Source organism: Callospermophilus lateralis, chromosome 17 (genome assembly GCF_048772815.1).
Source record: "Callospermophilus lateralis isolate mCalLat2 chromosome 17, mCalLat2.hap1, whole genome shotgun sequence".
Classification (NCBI taxonomy): domain Eukaryota; kingdom Metazoa; phylum Chordata; class Mammalia; order Rodentia; family Sciuridae; genus Callospermophilus; species Callospermophilus lateralis.
In genome coordinates this window covers 48,228,875-48,244,813 of record NC_135321.1, presented here as the reverse complement: position 1 = coordinate 48,244,813, position 15,939 = coordinate 48,228,875, and the positions used below count along the sequence as shown (strand labels likewise).

The following is a 15,939-nucleotide window of genomic DNA, read 5'->3' as shown; positions in this document are numbered from 1 at the left end:
ATATATATATATATCAAGAATTATGAGAAAGGCATTTGAAAGAATTATGGTATATCATGTATAGGTAGGTATATATGTATTTCATATAAAAATATAAGTTAAACTCTATAGATAGAATACAGTCTGTTTTGCTTTATTTCTTAAATTCTCAGAACAAATTGATCTTCATTAAATATGAAAAAATGCCATATGTATCTCCTTCTTGTAATTTGTCCTGTTGCATGGCATTTTTTTTTTGTGTCTGATGAATGTGTTCTATCGTAACACAAATTTTCATTTTGTTTAGAAGAAAAATGACTTAATTTTCTTGTTGTTTGTGTGTGTGTGTGTGTGTGTGTGTTTGTGTTGTTTGCAATTGAACACAGGGCCTTGTGCATGCTAGGCAAGCACTCTACTCCTGAGGCAAACTCCCAGTCCTAAATTTCCTTTTATGTTAGAGTTCCATTTCTACCATCTAATTGTAATTCTAAAAATAGTGTATGTTTTCTTCATCGCAGAACAACAGATACCAAGCCCATGAGAGTGGTACGGAAGAGAACAGCCCCAGAGGACTTCCTAGGGAAAGGACCCAATAAGAAAATTCTGATGGGAAAGTAGGTTAATTTGTTTTCACATATGGAGTATTCTTTTTCATTTTTTATTTTTATTAATTTGTGTGTGTGTGTGTGTGTGTGTGTGTGTGTATGTGTGTGTGTGTGGTGCTGGGGATTGAACCCAGGGCCTCGTGCATGTCTTGTACATGCAAGTCAAGCATTCTACCAACTGAGCTATATCCCCAGCCCATGGAGTATTGTATTCTTAATTATTTTTATATTTTGAAAATATTATTACAAGAACTTTCCAATTTGTTGCATCCAAATATAATATGAATTTAGTCATGTAGATGACTAAAAGCAAACCAGACCCTGTCATTCTGTAGAATAGCCATTATGTGTGTGTTCACATACTATCTAAGCCTTTATTTTGTCTCCATCTTCCAAACTTCTTGGCTCTAGACCATGCAATTATTTCCCTGTCACAGAAAATAGAATTGTTTGGATGAATGCAGCTCATTTCTAGTTGTTGCAAAAAACCCTAATACTTGAGTTCTGTTATCTTCCAGTTAACTTGTCATTGCTTTTCATTGTGCTTGAATATTTTCAGAAAAAAAATGATTATATGATTATCATTAAATATGTTAAATCCATATTTAAAATTTGTTAAATACCCAAAATTTATGGAGGAGAAACTCATACTCTCACCCAAATATGCACTGTTTACACTGTGTTGTTTTTATGATTAGTTTTAACGCATATGAGGATGGTATCCATAAAAAATTATGTTTGTTTTGTAGTGAGGAGTTAACAAGGCTTTGGAATCTCTGTCCTGATAACATGGAAGCCTGTAAGTCAGAGACAAGGTAAGTTTAACATTTTCAAATGTTACTTTTTTAATATAACAGAATGTGGCTTCCTGCTATAAAACACCTAAAAATGCTGACAAAATAGTTTTAGGGATCACAAAATATATATGACAGAAGAAATTGAAGCAAAAACGAGGGGTTAAGCAACTCAGTGAGACCCTGTCTCTAAATAAAATACAAAATAGGACTGGGGATGTGGCTTAGTGGTCAAGTGCCCCTGAGTTCAATCTCCAGTACCACAAAAAAAAAAAAAAAAAAAGGAGGACTGGGCATGTCGCTCAATGGTAGAGTGCTTCCAAGTTCAATCCCCAGTACCACAAACATACAAAAAAAGGTGGAACTAATATACTCGATTTAAAGGTAATATGTAAGACAGGAAGGAAAAATCAGAATTAAAGAATGTTACAGATCAAGATAAGAAATAATGAATAACTAAACACCAGAAGAGTAACTAAACCTATAAATTGATGTGGTCACATCGAGCTGGGGAGCAGTACAGTAATTTCCAGTTCAGGAAAACAGGGAACTTGGGTCATCACAACGGATTAAGAAGATGAGGCCTTAGGCCTGCACAAATTCGTAAGCAAGAGTTCTTGGAGTAAAGCTGAGAATGTGGAAGCTTATATCATCTGGAAATGAAGAGTGGAGTAAAGGGAAAAACATGCTTATTGGCACAGGAAACTGAAGTTTGTCTTTTTCTAATGGGGTGTGTATGAAAAGGAAAGGTATTCTCTGAGAAATAAAAATGACAAGCCTGCTCTCATGTAGTCATATACAACAACAGCATAAAGGAATCCCTAAGCTTAGACATTGAGCTAGGTAAACTCTATCTGGAAGTCGTCATGCAATCAGAAAAACCAAGCCACACAAGATTTCCCATGGATAGAAGTCTAAAGGTAAGTTCACCATCCAAATTTATAAACATTGAAGGAAGCAATTCACCATGAGGAAGAATAGACACATAGAAAAAGCAAACGTGAATTAGCCACTTCTGATTTTTTTAAAAAATCAAGAACAGATAAAAACTGTAAAATAAGTGTATTTCAGATAATTAAGGACAGATAATGGGAAGTTGAAACAAAAGGAAGGATCATGACACTATAAAAAAGGACCAGGCAAATTTGAAAAAGCAAGGAGTACTTAACAGAAGTAAGAAAATACGAGTTAAGAACAACTCACTGGATAGGTCCAACAAACATCTAATGACAGAAAAGAGAATGGGAAATCGGTATTAATCCAGATAATGACTGAGATTAGGCATGAATACTTAGTTCAAGAGGGAAAGGCCTTAAGCAAGATAAACTGAATAAATCCCTGTCTCAATGCATGAAAATAAAGTCAAAAAGACAACCTGTAAAAGAGCAAACTTAAGCTAACATCTGGCTTCAAGAACACAAGATAATTAAAAGACAGTGGGCTGAGAGAATTCTATAAAGCTAAACAATTGTGTTTAGTTGAGTGATTGAAAATAGTTATTTTCAGAATATTATCATTGTTCCTACTAAAAAAATCTATCATAGAACCAGGCATATGGTTCACATCTGTAATCCTTGCAGCTTGGGAGGCTAAGACAGAATGATCAAAAGTTCAAAGACAATCTCAGCAGCTTAGTGAGACAGAGTCTTAAAAAGGGCTGAGCATGTGGCTCAGTGGTTAAGTGCCCCTGGGTTCAATCCCTGGTACCAAAAAAAAGCTATCAGAGCAAATACATTGAGGATTTAAGAAGATAATTAACAGGCTTGGTCTTACAGAAACAAACCAGAGATTAAAATTAAACATGAATAACAAAATGTTATAAGAGTTTCTAGAAATTTTTTTAAACACTTCCAAATAGCCCCTGAATCAAAGAAGAAATGAGCCATGTGAAAAAGTTCACAGTTTTTTCCCACCTGCTGAGGAGGCTGAGGCAGGAGGATAGCTTGAAGCCAGCCAACAACATAGTGAGACCTTGTCTCCAAGGGAAAGGAAGGTAGAGTTATAATGAAAATTTGAAAACATAAATAAATGATAATGAATAATACTGTATTTTCAGACTTTGGATCTAACTTAATAAAACACAAGAGGAAATTTAGAGCCTTAAATCATGTTTTTTGTTTTTGTTTTTTGGTCCAGGAATCTAACCCAAGGGCGCATAACCACTGAGCCACATCCATAGCACTTTTTATACTTTAGAGACAGGGTCTTGCTAAGTTGCTTAGGACTTCACTAAGTTGCTGAAGATGGTTTTGAACTCGTGATCCTCCTGCCTTAGCCTCCCAGGCTGCAGTGATTACAGGCATACTCCACTGCACCTGGCATGTTCATGGTTTTTAAAAAGATAACCTGAAAATTAACTGAGCTAAGCAAGAATCCAGCACTAGAACAGAGTAAATCCAAAGTAGAAAGTAAAATGATTAGAAATTAGTAAGATAGCAAATAGAAGATCAACAAAACCAAAAGATATTTTTGAGGGAAATAAACTTATAGCAAGATTGATGAATAAAATTAGATTCCTGCCAAATCTATGAGAATAAGTCAACCCATTAGAAGTAGTAAAGGAATACTGTGGGAAATAGCAACCTTAATAAATCTCTGAAAAGATTCCCAACTTCACTAGTAACTGGAAATGTACTCATTAGCAATTTCATAGCCAAGAGATTCAATAACTTTAAATACCAAAGTTTTCTAAAAATCATAGATGAAAGTAATTTATCATTTCTGCTGGTTGAAGTCTAAATGGTAAAGCCACTTGGAAAGACAACTAGCAATATTTGAAAGTTAAAGTGTACACCCTAAGACGTAGCTCTTCCAATGCTAGCTAGGTATATTAACAGTGTTTTTTACTTCACATTGAGAATCATTGGTTACTTGTGAAGTCAATTTACTGGTTTCCACCATTTTTTTTCCCACCATTTTTTAATGAAAGAGAAAACATTCTTTTATGTTAGCTTTATTCATGTATGATACACATACTTGTGTATAGTATATGTATATTGGGTGATGACATAAAATAAATTTCCTACTGTAGATTGCAGTAGAAGTTTGAAAGCCTTGGTGCCTGAAAAAAACCAGTTTATCCACATGTGGAGACATGTACAAGAATGTTTGCATAGAATTGTTGAGAAAGTAAGAAAACAAGCGAAATACCTATCAGTAGGTCAAGGGTAACTTGTGGCATGTTCATAAAGTGGAATACTATATACCTAGTAACAAAATTGATGAATGGGAACTGCCTTGACTGGGGCATACTTCATACTTTAGAAAAATCAAGGTGTTTAAGAACACAAGCAGGGTTCCATCACTTGAAAGTTTGAAAAGACTCAAAATATATATTTGAGTTTTTTCATTTTATTTTAAAGCATACCAAATTCTGAATAATGGCTACCTCTGGGGCAAGGGAATGAAATTATGGAGGAAGCACAGGAAGCCTCAATTGTATTTGTAGTATTTTAAAAATCTGAAGCAAATATGGCAAAAGCCTGGGTTATACATACAGACATGTTTATTACATTAGTCTTGACTGTTTGAAGTATATAATTTGAAAACTAGCAGATGGTTCCAAAATATTTGTGAATGATACTCAGCTCTGGTTGAGTACTATTGTGGATCTTCCATTTTGTCTTGTGTTTCATGTAAAAGAAAAGTGATGATACATGTCAGCTTAGGAACCAACTTCCTCACCAAGACTCCTAAAGCACAAGAAGTAAAATCAAGAATCAATAAATGGGATGGTACCAAATAAAAAACTTCTTCACAGTCAAGGAAACAATAGCCTGAAGAGAGAGCCTACAGAATGGGGGAAAGTCTTTGCCACCTGTACCTCAGATAGAGCATTAATCTCCAAAATATATAAAGAACTCAAAAAACTTAACACACACACACAAAAGAAGAAAAAACAGATAATCAATCAATGGACTAAGGAACTGAACAGATTAAATATATGAAAAAATTTTCAACATCTCTAGCTATTAGAGAAATGCAAATTAAAACTAGACTGAGATTCCATCTCACTCCAGACAGAATGGCAATTATCAAGAATACAAGTAACAAAAAATGTTGGTGAGTATGTGGGGAAAAGGGTACACTCATACATTGCTAGTGGGACTGCAAATTGGTACAACCACCCTGGAAAGCAGTATAGAGATACCTTAGAAAACTTAGAATGGAAACACTATTTGACCCAGTTATTCCACTCCTCGGTATACCCAAAGGACTTAAAATCAGCATACTACAGTGATACAACCACATCAATGTTTATAGCAGCCTAATTAATAATAGCTAAGTTATGGAACCAACCTAGGTGTCCTTCAACAGATGAATGGATAAAGGAAATGTAGTATATATACACTGTGGAACATTACTCAGCCATAAAAAAAAGAATGACTTTATGACTTTTGCTGGTAAATAGATGGAATTGGAGACTATTGTACTGAGTAAAATAATCCAATCCTAAAAACCCAAAGGCCAAATATTCTTTCTGATATGCAGATGCTAACACACAATAAGGGGGAGCAGTAAAGAATAGAAGTTCATTAGATTAATTAGTCAAAGGGGAATGAAGGGAAGGGAGGGGGAAATGGGAATAGGAAAGACAGTAGAATGAATTGGACGTAACTTTCCTATGTTCATATATGAATATGCAACCAGTGAGACTCCACATCATGTACAACCACAAGAATATGTTCCTAAGTAAGTTATACTCCATGTATGTATGATATGTCAAAATACACTGTACTGTCATGTATATCTAAAAAGAACAAATTTTTAAAAAGTAAGGGTGAACCCCCCCCCCAAGAAACTTTATAGACCTGTCATGTTTGTTGAATAGGAAGCATGTCATTGTAATGAAACATTAGCCATAAGGTTTGATGCCTGAGCTTTCTTAACAAGCCCTATTTTTAGTTTTAATCAACAATGTAGAACATTTGCTGTGATCTTAAGATTTCTTTGCTTGACTCTATCAAAATGTTATTTCTAGGGGCTGGGATTGTGGCTCAGAAGGAGAGTGCTCGCCTTACATGTGTGAGGCACTGGGTTTGATCCTCAGCCCCACATAAAAAATAAAATAAAGATATTGTGTCCACCTATTACTAAAAAACCAAATATTTTTTTTAAAATGTTATTTCTAAAAACAAAGAAAGGTAATTAAAAATCACCATTTCACCATGGTAACTTTTGAAATAAGAGCTCAAACTCTTGAAATTTTTAAAGGATAAATTATCAATGAATGAGCATGTGATAGGAAAATATGGTATTTGCTGGCAGAATCTAAATGCTAAACCCCTGTCCGCCCTCAAAATAGCAGCATATTAATGTTAGTGTATAATATATTCTATGTTTTATCATTTATAATACATAGTAATATGAAATAGTGTATAGTTATCAGACCATCCCTTTATTGTCCCCTCTGAGAGTTAAATTTTGAGTCTTTTTTACCTCCTTAAAAATTTGAGTCCTGGGGCTGGCGTTGTGGCTCAGTGGTAGAGCCCTTGCCTAGCATGTGTGAGACACTGGGTTTGATCCTCAGCACCACATAAAAATAAATAAATATATAAAGATATAAAGATTTTTTTTAAAAAAATCATTCAGCAGCATTGTTTTAAAAAAAATCGGAGTCCCTAAATTTCAGTTCCTATCTATAACATATTCTTGTAGAATCTTTTATTGCCACCATTTTATTAGTATTATTAATGCATGGTCCTCACTAGTTACATTGTAATGCCCAGGGAATACATGCCAACTTTGGAGGAGTTCTTTGAAGAAGCCATTGAACAAGCAGACCCTGAAAATATGGTTGAAAATGAATATAAGTAAGTAATGATTCTCATCAGCTAAGTTTAATTTCCTATAAAATTTTTTCTTAGAAGCTTTATTAATCTATAGAGTAATACTTTCTCTGTTAGGTGAATTAATGTGCCAGTTTCACATGACTACTCATCCTTATTTTAAGGATTTTTCTGTGTGGGGGTCCTGGGGATTAAGCCCAGAGCCTCACAAGCAAATGCTCTACCACTGGGCTGTACCTCCAGACAAGGATTATTCCTGTTGACCATCAAACATGATTTGGAACCACCCTTGTTACAAAATATTAGAAATCTAGCTCAATCCCATGTGTCCCTCCAGCTGCCATCTCTGTTCCAGCAGCTGATGTAATTCTTGCCATCACTGCCTCACCGCCTGTTCTCTGGTCACTCCAACAGGGCTGTCTTCCCAGTCACACCACTGAAATACTCCCATCAGGGTCACCTCTTCTCTGTTTGCTCTCTCAGCAGCAGTTGCCACTTGACCTGCCTCAGCTGTTTCCGTCTTGGGGCATCCAGGAAACCAGTCTGCTACTTTTATCTCACTGCCCCTCCACCTCAGTCTCCATTACTGGCTCTTTTTCCATTGGAATAACTTCGGGTCCACATAGTCTCAGTGTTGTAGAGTTGTGATTTAAGGGCCAGGGCCCTCTTGTCAGAATGTGTAGGTTCCCATCCCCTCTGTCCCTGGCTGCTTAGGCAACTCCAGGTATATTTAATAACCTTTATCCTCCTTTCAGTTAAGTAGTAACACTACTCATTTCACAGGTTTATTCTTAGGATTATATTTTCACTTTGAACTATATATGGCATGTACTTAGCACTCAAAATTCATAACTGCTGTGACCTTGTGATAATTTTTTAGTTACTATGACCACTTAACTGGTTTGTAGTGAGTCTCCATGCATCAGTGATCTTTCAAATAAATTCACCACTTCAATCTCATGTTTAAGATCTTATCCATACTCCTTTCCTGGCCTTTAGGCCTCCTTGATCTGCCTCATACCTGCCTCTCCAACTGTATCTTTGTTCCTTTTTTCCTCTGCTTTTAACCACACCAGCCCTGGCTCTTCTTCACCTCTAAGGTCTTTCCCTTTGGACTTTGCATATACCATCTTGTTTGCTTGAACCTCTGTGAGCTGCTGTTGAGGAAAAGAGGTACACCTCCTTAACAGTGTCCCTGTTGGCATTCCCATGTTAAGTTCACAGCACTTAAACCACTTTCCAAAATTCTCCTTCTCCTCTTTGTTTCCCATCCTCACCTCTATCTAAAATTCTCCTATACCTTATGTGTTTATGAGTGATATGCTTGCCAACACATCCCACATTTATGTGTGCAGGTGCTAAGTAACTGCCTCGCATGGTTTTTCATGCGAGGAAACCAAGGCTCTGAAGGTAAATTTTTTTATTGAAGTTCTCAGCTAGTGAAAGGCAGAACCAAGGAAGTCATTCTGGTACCCAGGTCCTGCTCTTCTCTGCAGTGTTATTCTGCCCAAGTGCTCAGGATACACACGAATGACCTGTCTCCACAGCTCCTGAGTACCTGGCTCAATAAGGATTTGTTGATTAAAAGAATATTAATTTAAGGGCTGAGGTTGTGGCTCAGAGGTAGAGCGCTTGCCTAGCATGTGTGAGGCACTGGGTTTGATTCTTAGCACCACATATAAATTAATAAATAAAGGTCCATCAATAACTAAATTTTTTTAAAAAAAAGAATATCTATATAGGATGAAGCATATTCATTCTTAAAGTGGCAGGTAGTTCTCTAGGATTGACTTAAGAACTTGAATGGTTATAGATTGTGGAGAAAAAAAATGAAACTTCTGTGTATAATTGACAAGGAATTTTGAAAGTACTTAAAAGAATCAAATGGCTTAACAAGTGGGTCAGAGGAAGGCAAAGCATAATTGGTGTTGACCTGGGAAGAGTGCACCATCTAGGGGTAGTTTTGCCAGTCTTCAGTGATATAAGAACATCCCAAAGGTTCATTCATAAAAGATGACCAAATAACCAGATTGCTAATCTGCGAAGTTAGAAGATGGGGGAGGGAAGACTTCCAAAAATTCAAAGGGAATTTGTGCTTTCGATTTTTCAGTAGCTTTGCCCATTTCTGGAGCATTTACTTTAGAATTTCTTAGAGGTTTCTATTTCTTACCTCATTATGAACCACTTCTTGCTGTTTCATTGGGAAGCAGTTCATGATTTTTATGTCATTACTTATTTTGTTAGCTACTGGTTATTTCTCTTTTTTAGTATTTTGAGCCATTTTTATTTATTGAGGTGGGCAATATGTGAATTAGAAGTTGTTACATAAATTAAAAAAACAAATCCAGCTCGAGTATCCTTTATCCAAAACATTTGAGACCTTCTAGTAGTGCTTCAGGTTTCAGAGTTTTTCAAAATTGGAATACACTTTACCAGTTTAATCTTTTGAGGCACTTGAAAAGTTTCAGATTTGGGGCGTTTCAACCTGTATTAGCTAAATTAACATCAAAACTCAGTGTTGATTTTAGAAAATATTCTAAACTTGCATCTGTAGGTGACTTTGCAAGTATGGATATTACCTCAATTGAACATGTACCTATTATAAATTTACTTTTTTTCCAAATAACTTAGGGATAATTCCTGTCCTGTCCAACCCATAACCTAGCCAGGATTGGGGACCCAACAAGTCACTCATAGACTTCTTAAAAAATTAAGTAAAATGTATGTAAACTTTGAAAATGTGTTTGCTGCCCATAAGCCTGCCTCTTCAGATTGTTACTTTGTTATTTATATGTGTAATGTATACTAAGAGGTCCTTTAGAATGAAAAGAATGATACTTTGAGCATTACTTAAGAGTTAAGTAGAAGGGAATACAGAAATAAAAAACTATAAATTATAGAAATGACATCTCTTTTTATAGAGCTGTGAATAATTCAAATTATGGTTGGAGAGCCCTGAGACTACTAGCACGGAGAAGCCCTCACTTTTTCCAGCCAACCAATCAGCAGTTTAAAAGTTTGCCAGAATATCTTGAAAACATGGTAATAAAGCTAGCCAAGGAATTACCAGTAAGTAACATGGATCATTTTCTTTGCATACCTCTTAGTTGACACTATCTTCTTTTAAAACTGTATCTCTGTTTTAGCAAAGAACTAAATTTATCATATGATAAAAATTTTGATCCACAAACTATTTAGAGTGAAATAAAAATGCATGAGTATACATGTTTACTGGAAAGTAATTTTCTGTGCAGCATGTAATTTAAAGCAATTTCTTAATACTTTGGGTAAACTACTATTCAACTGTAAACTCAGATATGAATTTTTCCTGCTTTCCAGCCTATTCTCTTTTATCAAAGACAGGATCCAGGGAGTAGCAGTAGGGAACTTAGAACTTAGCCTTGTCAGGTGTGGTGGCACATGCAGCTCGGGAGTCGGAGACAAGAGGATCTGAGTTCAAAGCCAGCCTCAACAATGGCAAGGCGCTGAGAAACTCAGTGAGACCCTGTCTCTAAATAAAATACAAAACAGGGCTGGGGGATTATGGCTCAGTGGTCAGGTGCCCCTGAGTTCAATCCCCAATACCAAATAAATAAATAACTTGGCCTATCTTTCTGATCTGTTCTCTTTTCTATATAGTTTTCTAATGGATTATTACAATAAATACAGTAATAATGATACTGTGTGCCTATAATTTAATAAAATTACTCACTGTCAAGGACAGTTGTTGCTCCACACTTACTAAACCTCAGGTATTTTCAGATCAGCTTACCATGCTTTGCACCACTTCCCTTCTGCCCACATGGAAAAGGGATCCCCTAACCACCCTTTTCAAACTATTAGGTTTTTGCCTGAGTTCACTCCTTCTGCAGGTGAGGAATGTCCCACTGAACTTACCTGACATTCACATTTAATGCTTTCTCAGGAGGAAGGCTTTGAAGCCCAGTATTCTTAATTCTCACAACCACTTTTACCCAAAGCATCTGTACTTACTTCAGAAGTTGGCATTCTTTTAAATGTTCTTCTTTCTCATTTTTAGCCACCTTCTGAAGAAATAAAAACAGGTGAGGATGAAGATGAGGAAGATAATGATGCTTTACTGAAGGAAAATGAAAGTAAGAATTGAATTTTCTTGGCTAATTTTACAAAATTGGAAAAGATTGGGGTTCTTGGTTGAGAGGTACGTTATTTAATTTGGTCTACTTCTCAACTTTTTACAAAGTTAGCTCTGCTTCTGACTTTAGTAAGGAATTTAAAATATCACTTACTTTAAAATAATTTTATGCAATAAGTTTTGGAAGTGGTTTTTTAAGGGACAGAAGATTCTTAACATTTTAAGGCAAAATACTTACATTTCAAGCAAAACCATACCTCTATTAAGAACTGAAGGAGAGCAGCAGTTCATTTCAAAAAAAGTCATCATAATTACAATAGAGGTAACAGCTTCAGATTTGATTATTGATCAAATGATCATGATTGTAATGGATATTCAACCCATGGAAAAAATAAATTATCATTTTAAAGTAAAGTTTACTAAAGGTAATAACTCAGTGACCCCTGAGCTTTCCAGTTCTTTTATATATTTAGGATTGCACATGTCATTGTACTTTGTACATAGTTTATATTTTCTTTCTATGTTTTCTAGGTCCTGATGTACGGCGAGATAAACCTGTAACAGGGGAACAAATAGAGGTATTTGCCAATAAGCTGGGTGAGCAATGGAAGATTCTGGCTCCCTACTTGGAAATGAAAGACTCAGAAATTAGGCAGATTGAGTGTGACAGTGAAGACATGAAGATGAGAGCTAAGCAGCTCCTGGTTGCCTGGCAAGATCAAGAGGGAATACATGCAACACCTGATAACCTGATTAATGCATTGAACAAGTCTGGATTAAGTGACCTTGCCGAAAGTCTAACTAATGACAATGAGACAAATAGTTAGCTTCTTTCTTCTTTTCTTTTCTTTTTTATTAAAACTGTGATAAGATTTTGTTACCAAGCAGCATTTGATAAGAGGTCCACTGGTTTTGGTAAACAATAAACATTTTTATAACAGTTGTTGTACAGTTGGCTGGTGCTCCAATATCAATAGCACACACATTGGCTCAGGGCTTGAAGAGAGGGGAAGGATGGGAAGGATGGAAGGGAGGGATGGGAAAATGGCCAGAATTCTGGATCACAAACTTTTTGTTAGGGTAAATATAATGAAGTGAAATTAGTTTCCTGCATGCTAGTAGTTATAAAATTTAGTTATTCTGAAATCCCAGGATGACAATTTCAAGACCCTCCTTATTTTCATTTATCATATTTATTTTAAAGCAGAGGATCAGCAAACAATGGTCTGCTCACTAAGCGTTATAACTGGAATTTTATTGGTGTCCAGCCATGCTCTCTTCTAGTGTGTGTGGCACTTGTCACACTACAACAGCATATTAGTTGCAACAGACAGCTTGTGGCCTGCAAAGCCTATAGTATTTACTATCTGACCTATTAGAGAAAATGCTTGCAAGCCCCCAACTTTAAAATAAATGAAGTCTAAAACTTTACTCTTTTGCCCTTACAAAACTCATTTGACCTCTTAAGTCTTTATATTATCTGAAGGATTACTGTGAGTTCAAATGAGATGTATGTGAAAGCACTAGGTAGAAATGGCAAAAGATGTTTTTACAACACCTGTTTTTACTATTCCCACATAAGCATCTCTTGAGGGCTCCAAGATCGGGTCATCACTGTTGATCCTGAAGAAGGGCTACTGAGCGCAGACTCCTGAAAATGCTATTACTTGAGCCTCCATTAGCTATTCAAGCACAGCTCTAATAGTGAAATGGCCTCCATGTTACAGTGGCATAGAAAATAAGGCACATTCAAGAAACAAGATAATTTTTTCCACACTCTCCCTTATGTGCAAGGCAGAATTCTAAAATAGTCTTACTAGTTAAAACAAATCAACATTGGTATGAATTCAATTCCTACTTAAAGAATACTTTTGGAATAATGCTTTTTTAGATCAAATAAGATGCAATCAAGCTTTTTATAATAACAAGGACATAGTTTTTAAAATTCTAATACATTCTATCTATACAAGGCAAATCTACCTCACCTGGTCTAGCAGTTTCAGTATCCAACAGGTGAGAAATTTTAATTATAACCGTTAAATTTATTCCTTCCAAATTTGTTCTGACCAAATGTGACAATTAAAAAAAAAAAGAAAAAAAAACTTCAAAGACATAGGCATCATACAACATAACAATCCTTAAGACCCTCACCCTTATTCTTCACCACCCCTCCCCCAGTCAAAATAGAAAGTATTGATTGCCAATAGTCAAGAGTTTAGGTGAGGAAACTACAAATAAGTATCCCTGAAATGCTTATTTTGTACCCTAGTATTAGGTTACATCACATTGCTCAGATTTGAGAAAAATGGCCATTATGCTCTAGGAACCTTAATGGTTACCAATGTTCTGCCCTGCAGAGCATTAAAACAACATAGGCAAAAAATGAGAGATCATGATAATCCTCAAACTTTATTATAAATATCTGACTTAAAATCAGACAATTATGTTCATATTCTATCCTTTATCATTTCCTTAGCAGTCAATCAAGATTCCTGAAATTGACTAATTAAACTATTAAAATTTAAGAAACTGATCATCTTCAAATACCCCATACTCTTGATGTTTTCTTCCATTAACTTAAAAAATCACTAATGTTAAATTTCAAGAAGAACATTAAGACTTTGGGAATTAACAAGAGTTAAAAAACAAATACCAATGAGCCAAGGAATGAATCTGGTAACATCATTGCATTCAGCATGCAAAGAATTCCATTACTCTTATAACTTTGTATTGCTTTTTAAAGGGAATATGGGCAAAGTCTTATTTGGTTTGGGGTAGCGCATGCTAGACAAGTGTTCTACTACCACTAAGCTACATCCTCAGCCCAAGAAAAGTACTTTAAATGGATGCTTAACAGCACAGGAATATTAACCATTTTCAGAAATTATATAGTATTAAACATTCGAATCTTCAGCCAAACTCCCAATACTCAAAAGACAAAAAGACTTGAGGTCAAAAGCTGTTAATCCCTCCTTTTTTTTTTTTTTTATTAAATATCCTCATTTTCTAAAAATAAGCAACCAGAGCTTGTCAACATTTTTTTTAAGGTTGATTACTACAAAACCATTGCAAAGTTAAATGTACAAACCATAGTACATCAGAGAGAGACACAATAATAAATGTATAATCAAATGTACTATTATTGATCACAATTTATTTTAAAGTTATGAAAAGCCAGCAACAGTCAGGCTGGACAAATACTTGATTGCACCCATGTTTCCATGGGACGTGGACAGCAGCACTGAGTTACACAATGAGAGCAACACTTCCTTTTCCACCTTCCTGGAAAAATGTTGTTAGATAAGGCAAAGGATGGGCAGCTACTGAATGGCGATATGAACCATGCAAGAACAACAAAGAATAGGTAACGGGTGTGCAATAAATTGTTCAATCTTGGGCTGAGAGAGCAAGAAGAAAAACTGGAGGAGGTAATGGGTGAAAGGCATTTCAACTAAGAATTTTTTTTAAATTAATGCGAGAAATAACTTTTAAAGAATGTCTTCCAGCCATCTTTACACAGGGCAGCACAATCCAAGGGTAATTTTCTTTTCTGTAATTTTAGGTTGATGCACAAGTGGTCTGTTTCTGCCCTCTCTTGTTCCACATGAAGGGGGAACAGATAAAACCACCTAAATGTCTTCCTCTAAAGCTCTGGATTATAGAAATGATCAACAAAAAACATTTATTTCACACCTAGGCATAAATAGCTAAACTGAAGATTACTGTTCACTTTCCTCTTCCATTATTTCAACTCTTCGAGGCCCGTAGAGTAAAACATAAGCAATATGCCAGTCTCCACCACCAGAAAGCCGCAAGATATCTTCTGGTGTTACAATGCTGACTTTATCATCATCAAATTTAATCCATTCATCTAAATAACAAGAAAAAGAAAAATAGTATCATACCCAATTCTCTTCAGCATCACACTGCAAAAACAGTACCAACCTGATGCACAGCAGTACTCTCCCCACCTGCCAACACCTCCCCAAGTGTCCAGGGACCACCCAGGATCAAGACTACTTGAGGGATTCCACGATATCACAACTATTTTAATACTACCACTAATGCATTATTTCCCTTTTCCATCCTCATTCTCAAGTGTACTTTGGAGTTTCCAGAGGCCACATGATGTGTGATAGTGCAAGAGAAGACTGAATGTAGAACTAGATGAGAATCCAGTGTCTTCTATTAACATAGCAGACAGACAAAAACTGTAAATAACATTTCTAATTCTTTGTTTTGGAAAATGTCGGTATTACAACGTTATTTCTATTAATATGAAGTGGGTTTATTACTGTCAATTTTAAATTTCTCAGCTTTAATTGCTAATGTTGAAAATATGAATAGGTAAAACCTCATAAACAAAAGTCCAGGGCCTCTACAGTTACAAATGTAAAGAAGATCTGAGACTGAAAAAAAAAAAAAAAAAAAAACCAAAAGAGAACCCCACAGTGCTATAAAACTTATAATAAGCAAAGTAGTATTCAACAGTTGAAGAAACAATAGACTTTTTACCTTGTTTCCTTTTCACCCATGACACATAATGACCTGAAGAACTAGACCTTCCCTGGTGCGTTAGCACTGCTTGTAAGTCATAGTATCCACAATTATTGGAGCCAATATCTAAAAAGAGAGATGAATCCAGTATTATCAAACAA

General features: G+C 35.6%; 2 protein-coding genes across 3 annotated transcripts in view; one reads left to right on the top strand and one right to left on the bottom strand.

Moving 5' to 3' along the window:
• The window catches only part of Thoc1 (THO complex subunit 1), a 48,802-nt gene extending 36,609 nt beyond the window's left edge, over nucleotides 1–12,193 (top strand). Inside the window, exons 16-21 of the mRNA XM_076837269.2 lie at nucleotides 498–593; nucleotides 1,334–1,399; nucleotides 7,108–7,191; nucleotides 10,089–10,236; nucleotides 11,207–11,282; nucleotides 11,813–12,193. Of these exons, the coding sequence (XP_076693384.1) occupies nucleotides 498–593; nucleotides 1,334–1,399; nucleotides 7,108–7,191; nucleotides 10,089–10,236; nucleotides 11,207–11,282; nucleotides 11,813–12,108 (766 nt within the window). The 3' untranslated portion in view covers nucleotides 12,109–12,193. The remainder of the gene's footprint in view (nucleotides 1–497; nucleotides 594–1,333; nucleotides 1,400–7,107; nucleotides 7,192–10,088; nucleotides 10,237–11,206; nucleotides 11,283–11,812) is intronic.
• Usp14 (ubiquitin specific peptidase 14) overlaps nucleotides 12,114–15,939 on the bottom strand; it is a 45,845-nt gene continuing 42,019 nt past the window's right edge. Inside the window, exons 14-15 of one of the 2 annotated variants that reach the window (XM_076837271.2) lie at nucleotides 15,797–15,904; nucleotides 12,114–15,152 (exon numbers count right to left, since the gene is read on the bottom strand). In XM_076837271.2, the coding sequence (XP_076693386.1) occupies nucleotides 15,001–15,152; nucleotides 15,797–15,904 (260 nt within the window). In that variant the 3' untranslated portion in view covers nucleotides 12,114–15,000. The remainder of the gene's footprint in view (nucleotides 15,153–15,796; nucleotides 15,905–15,939) is intronic. The other variant, XM_076837270.2, reaches the window with a different exon arrangement.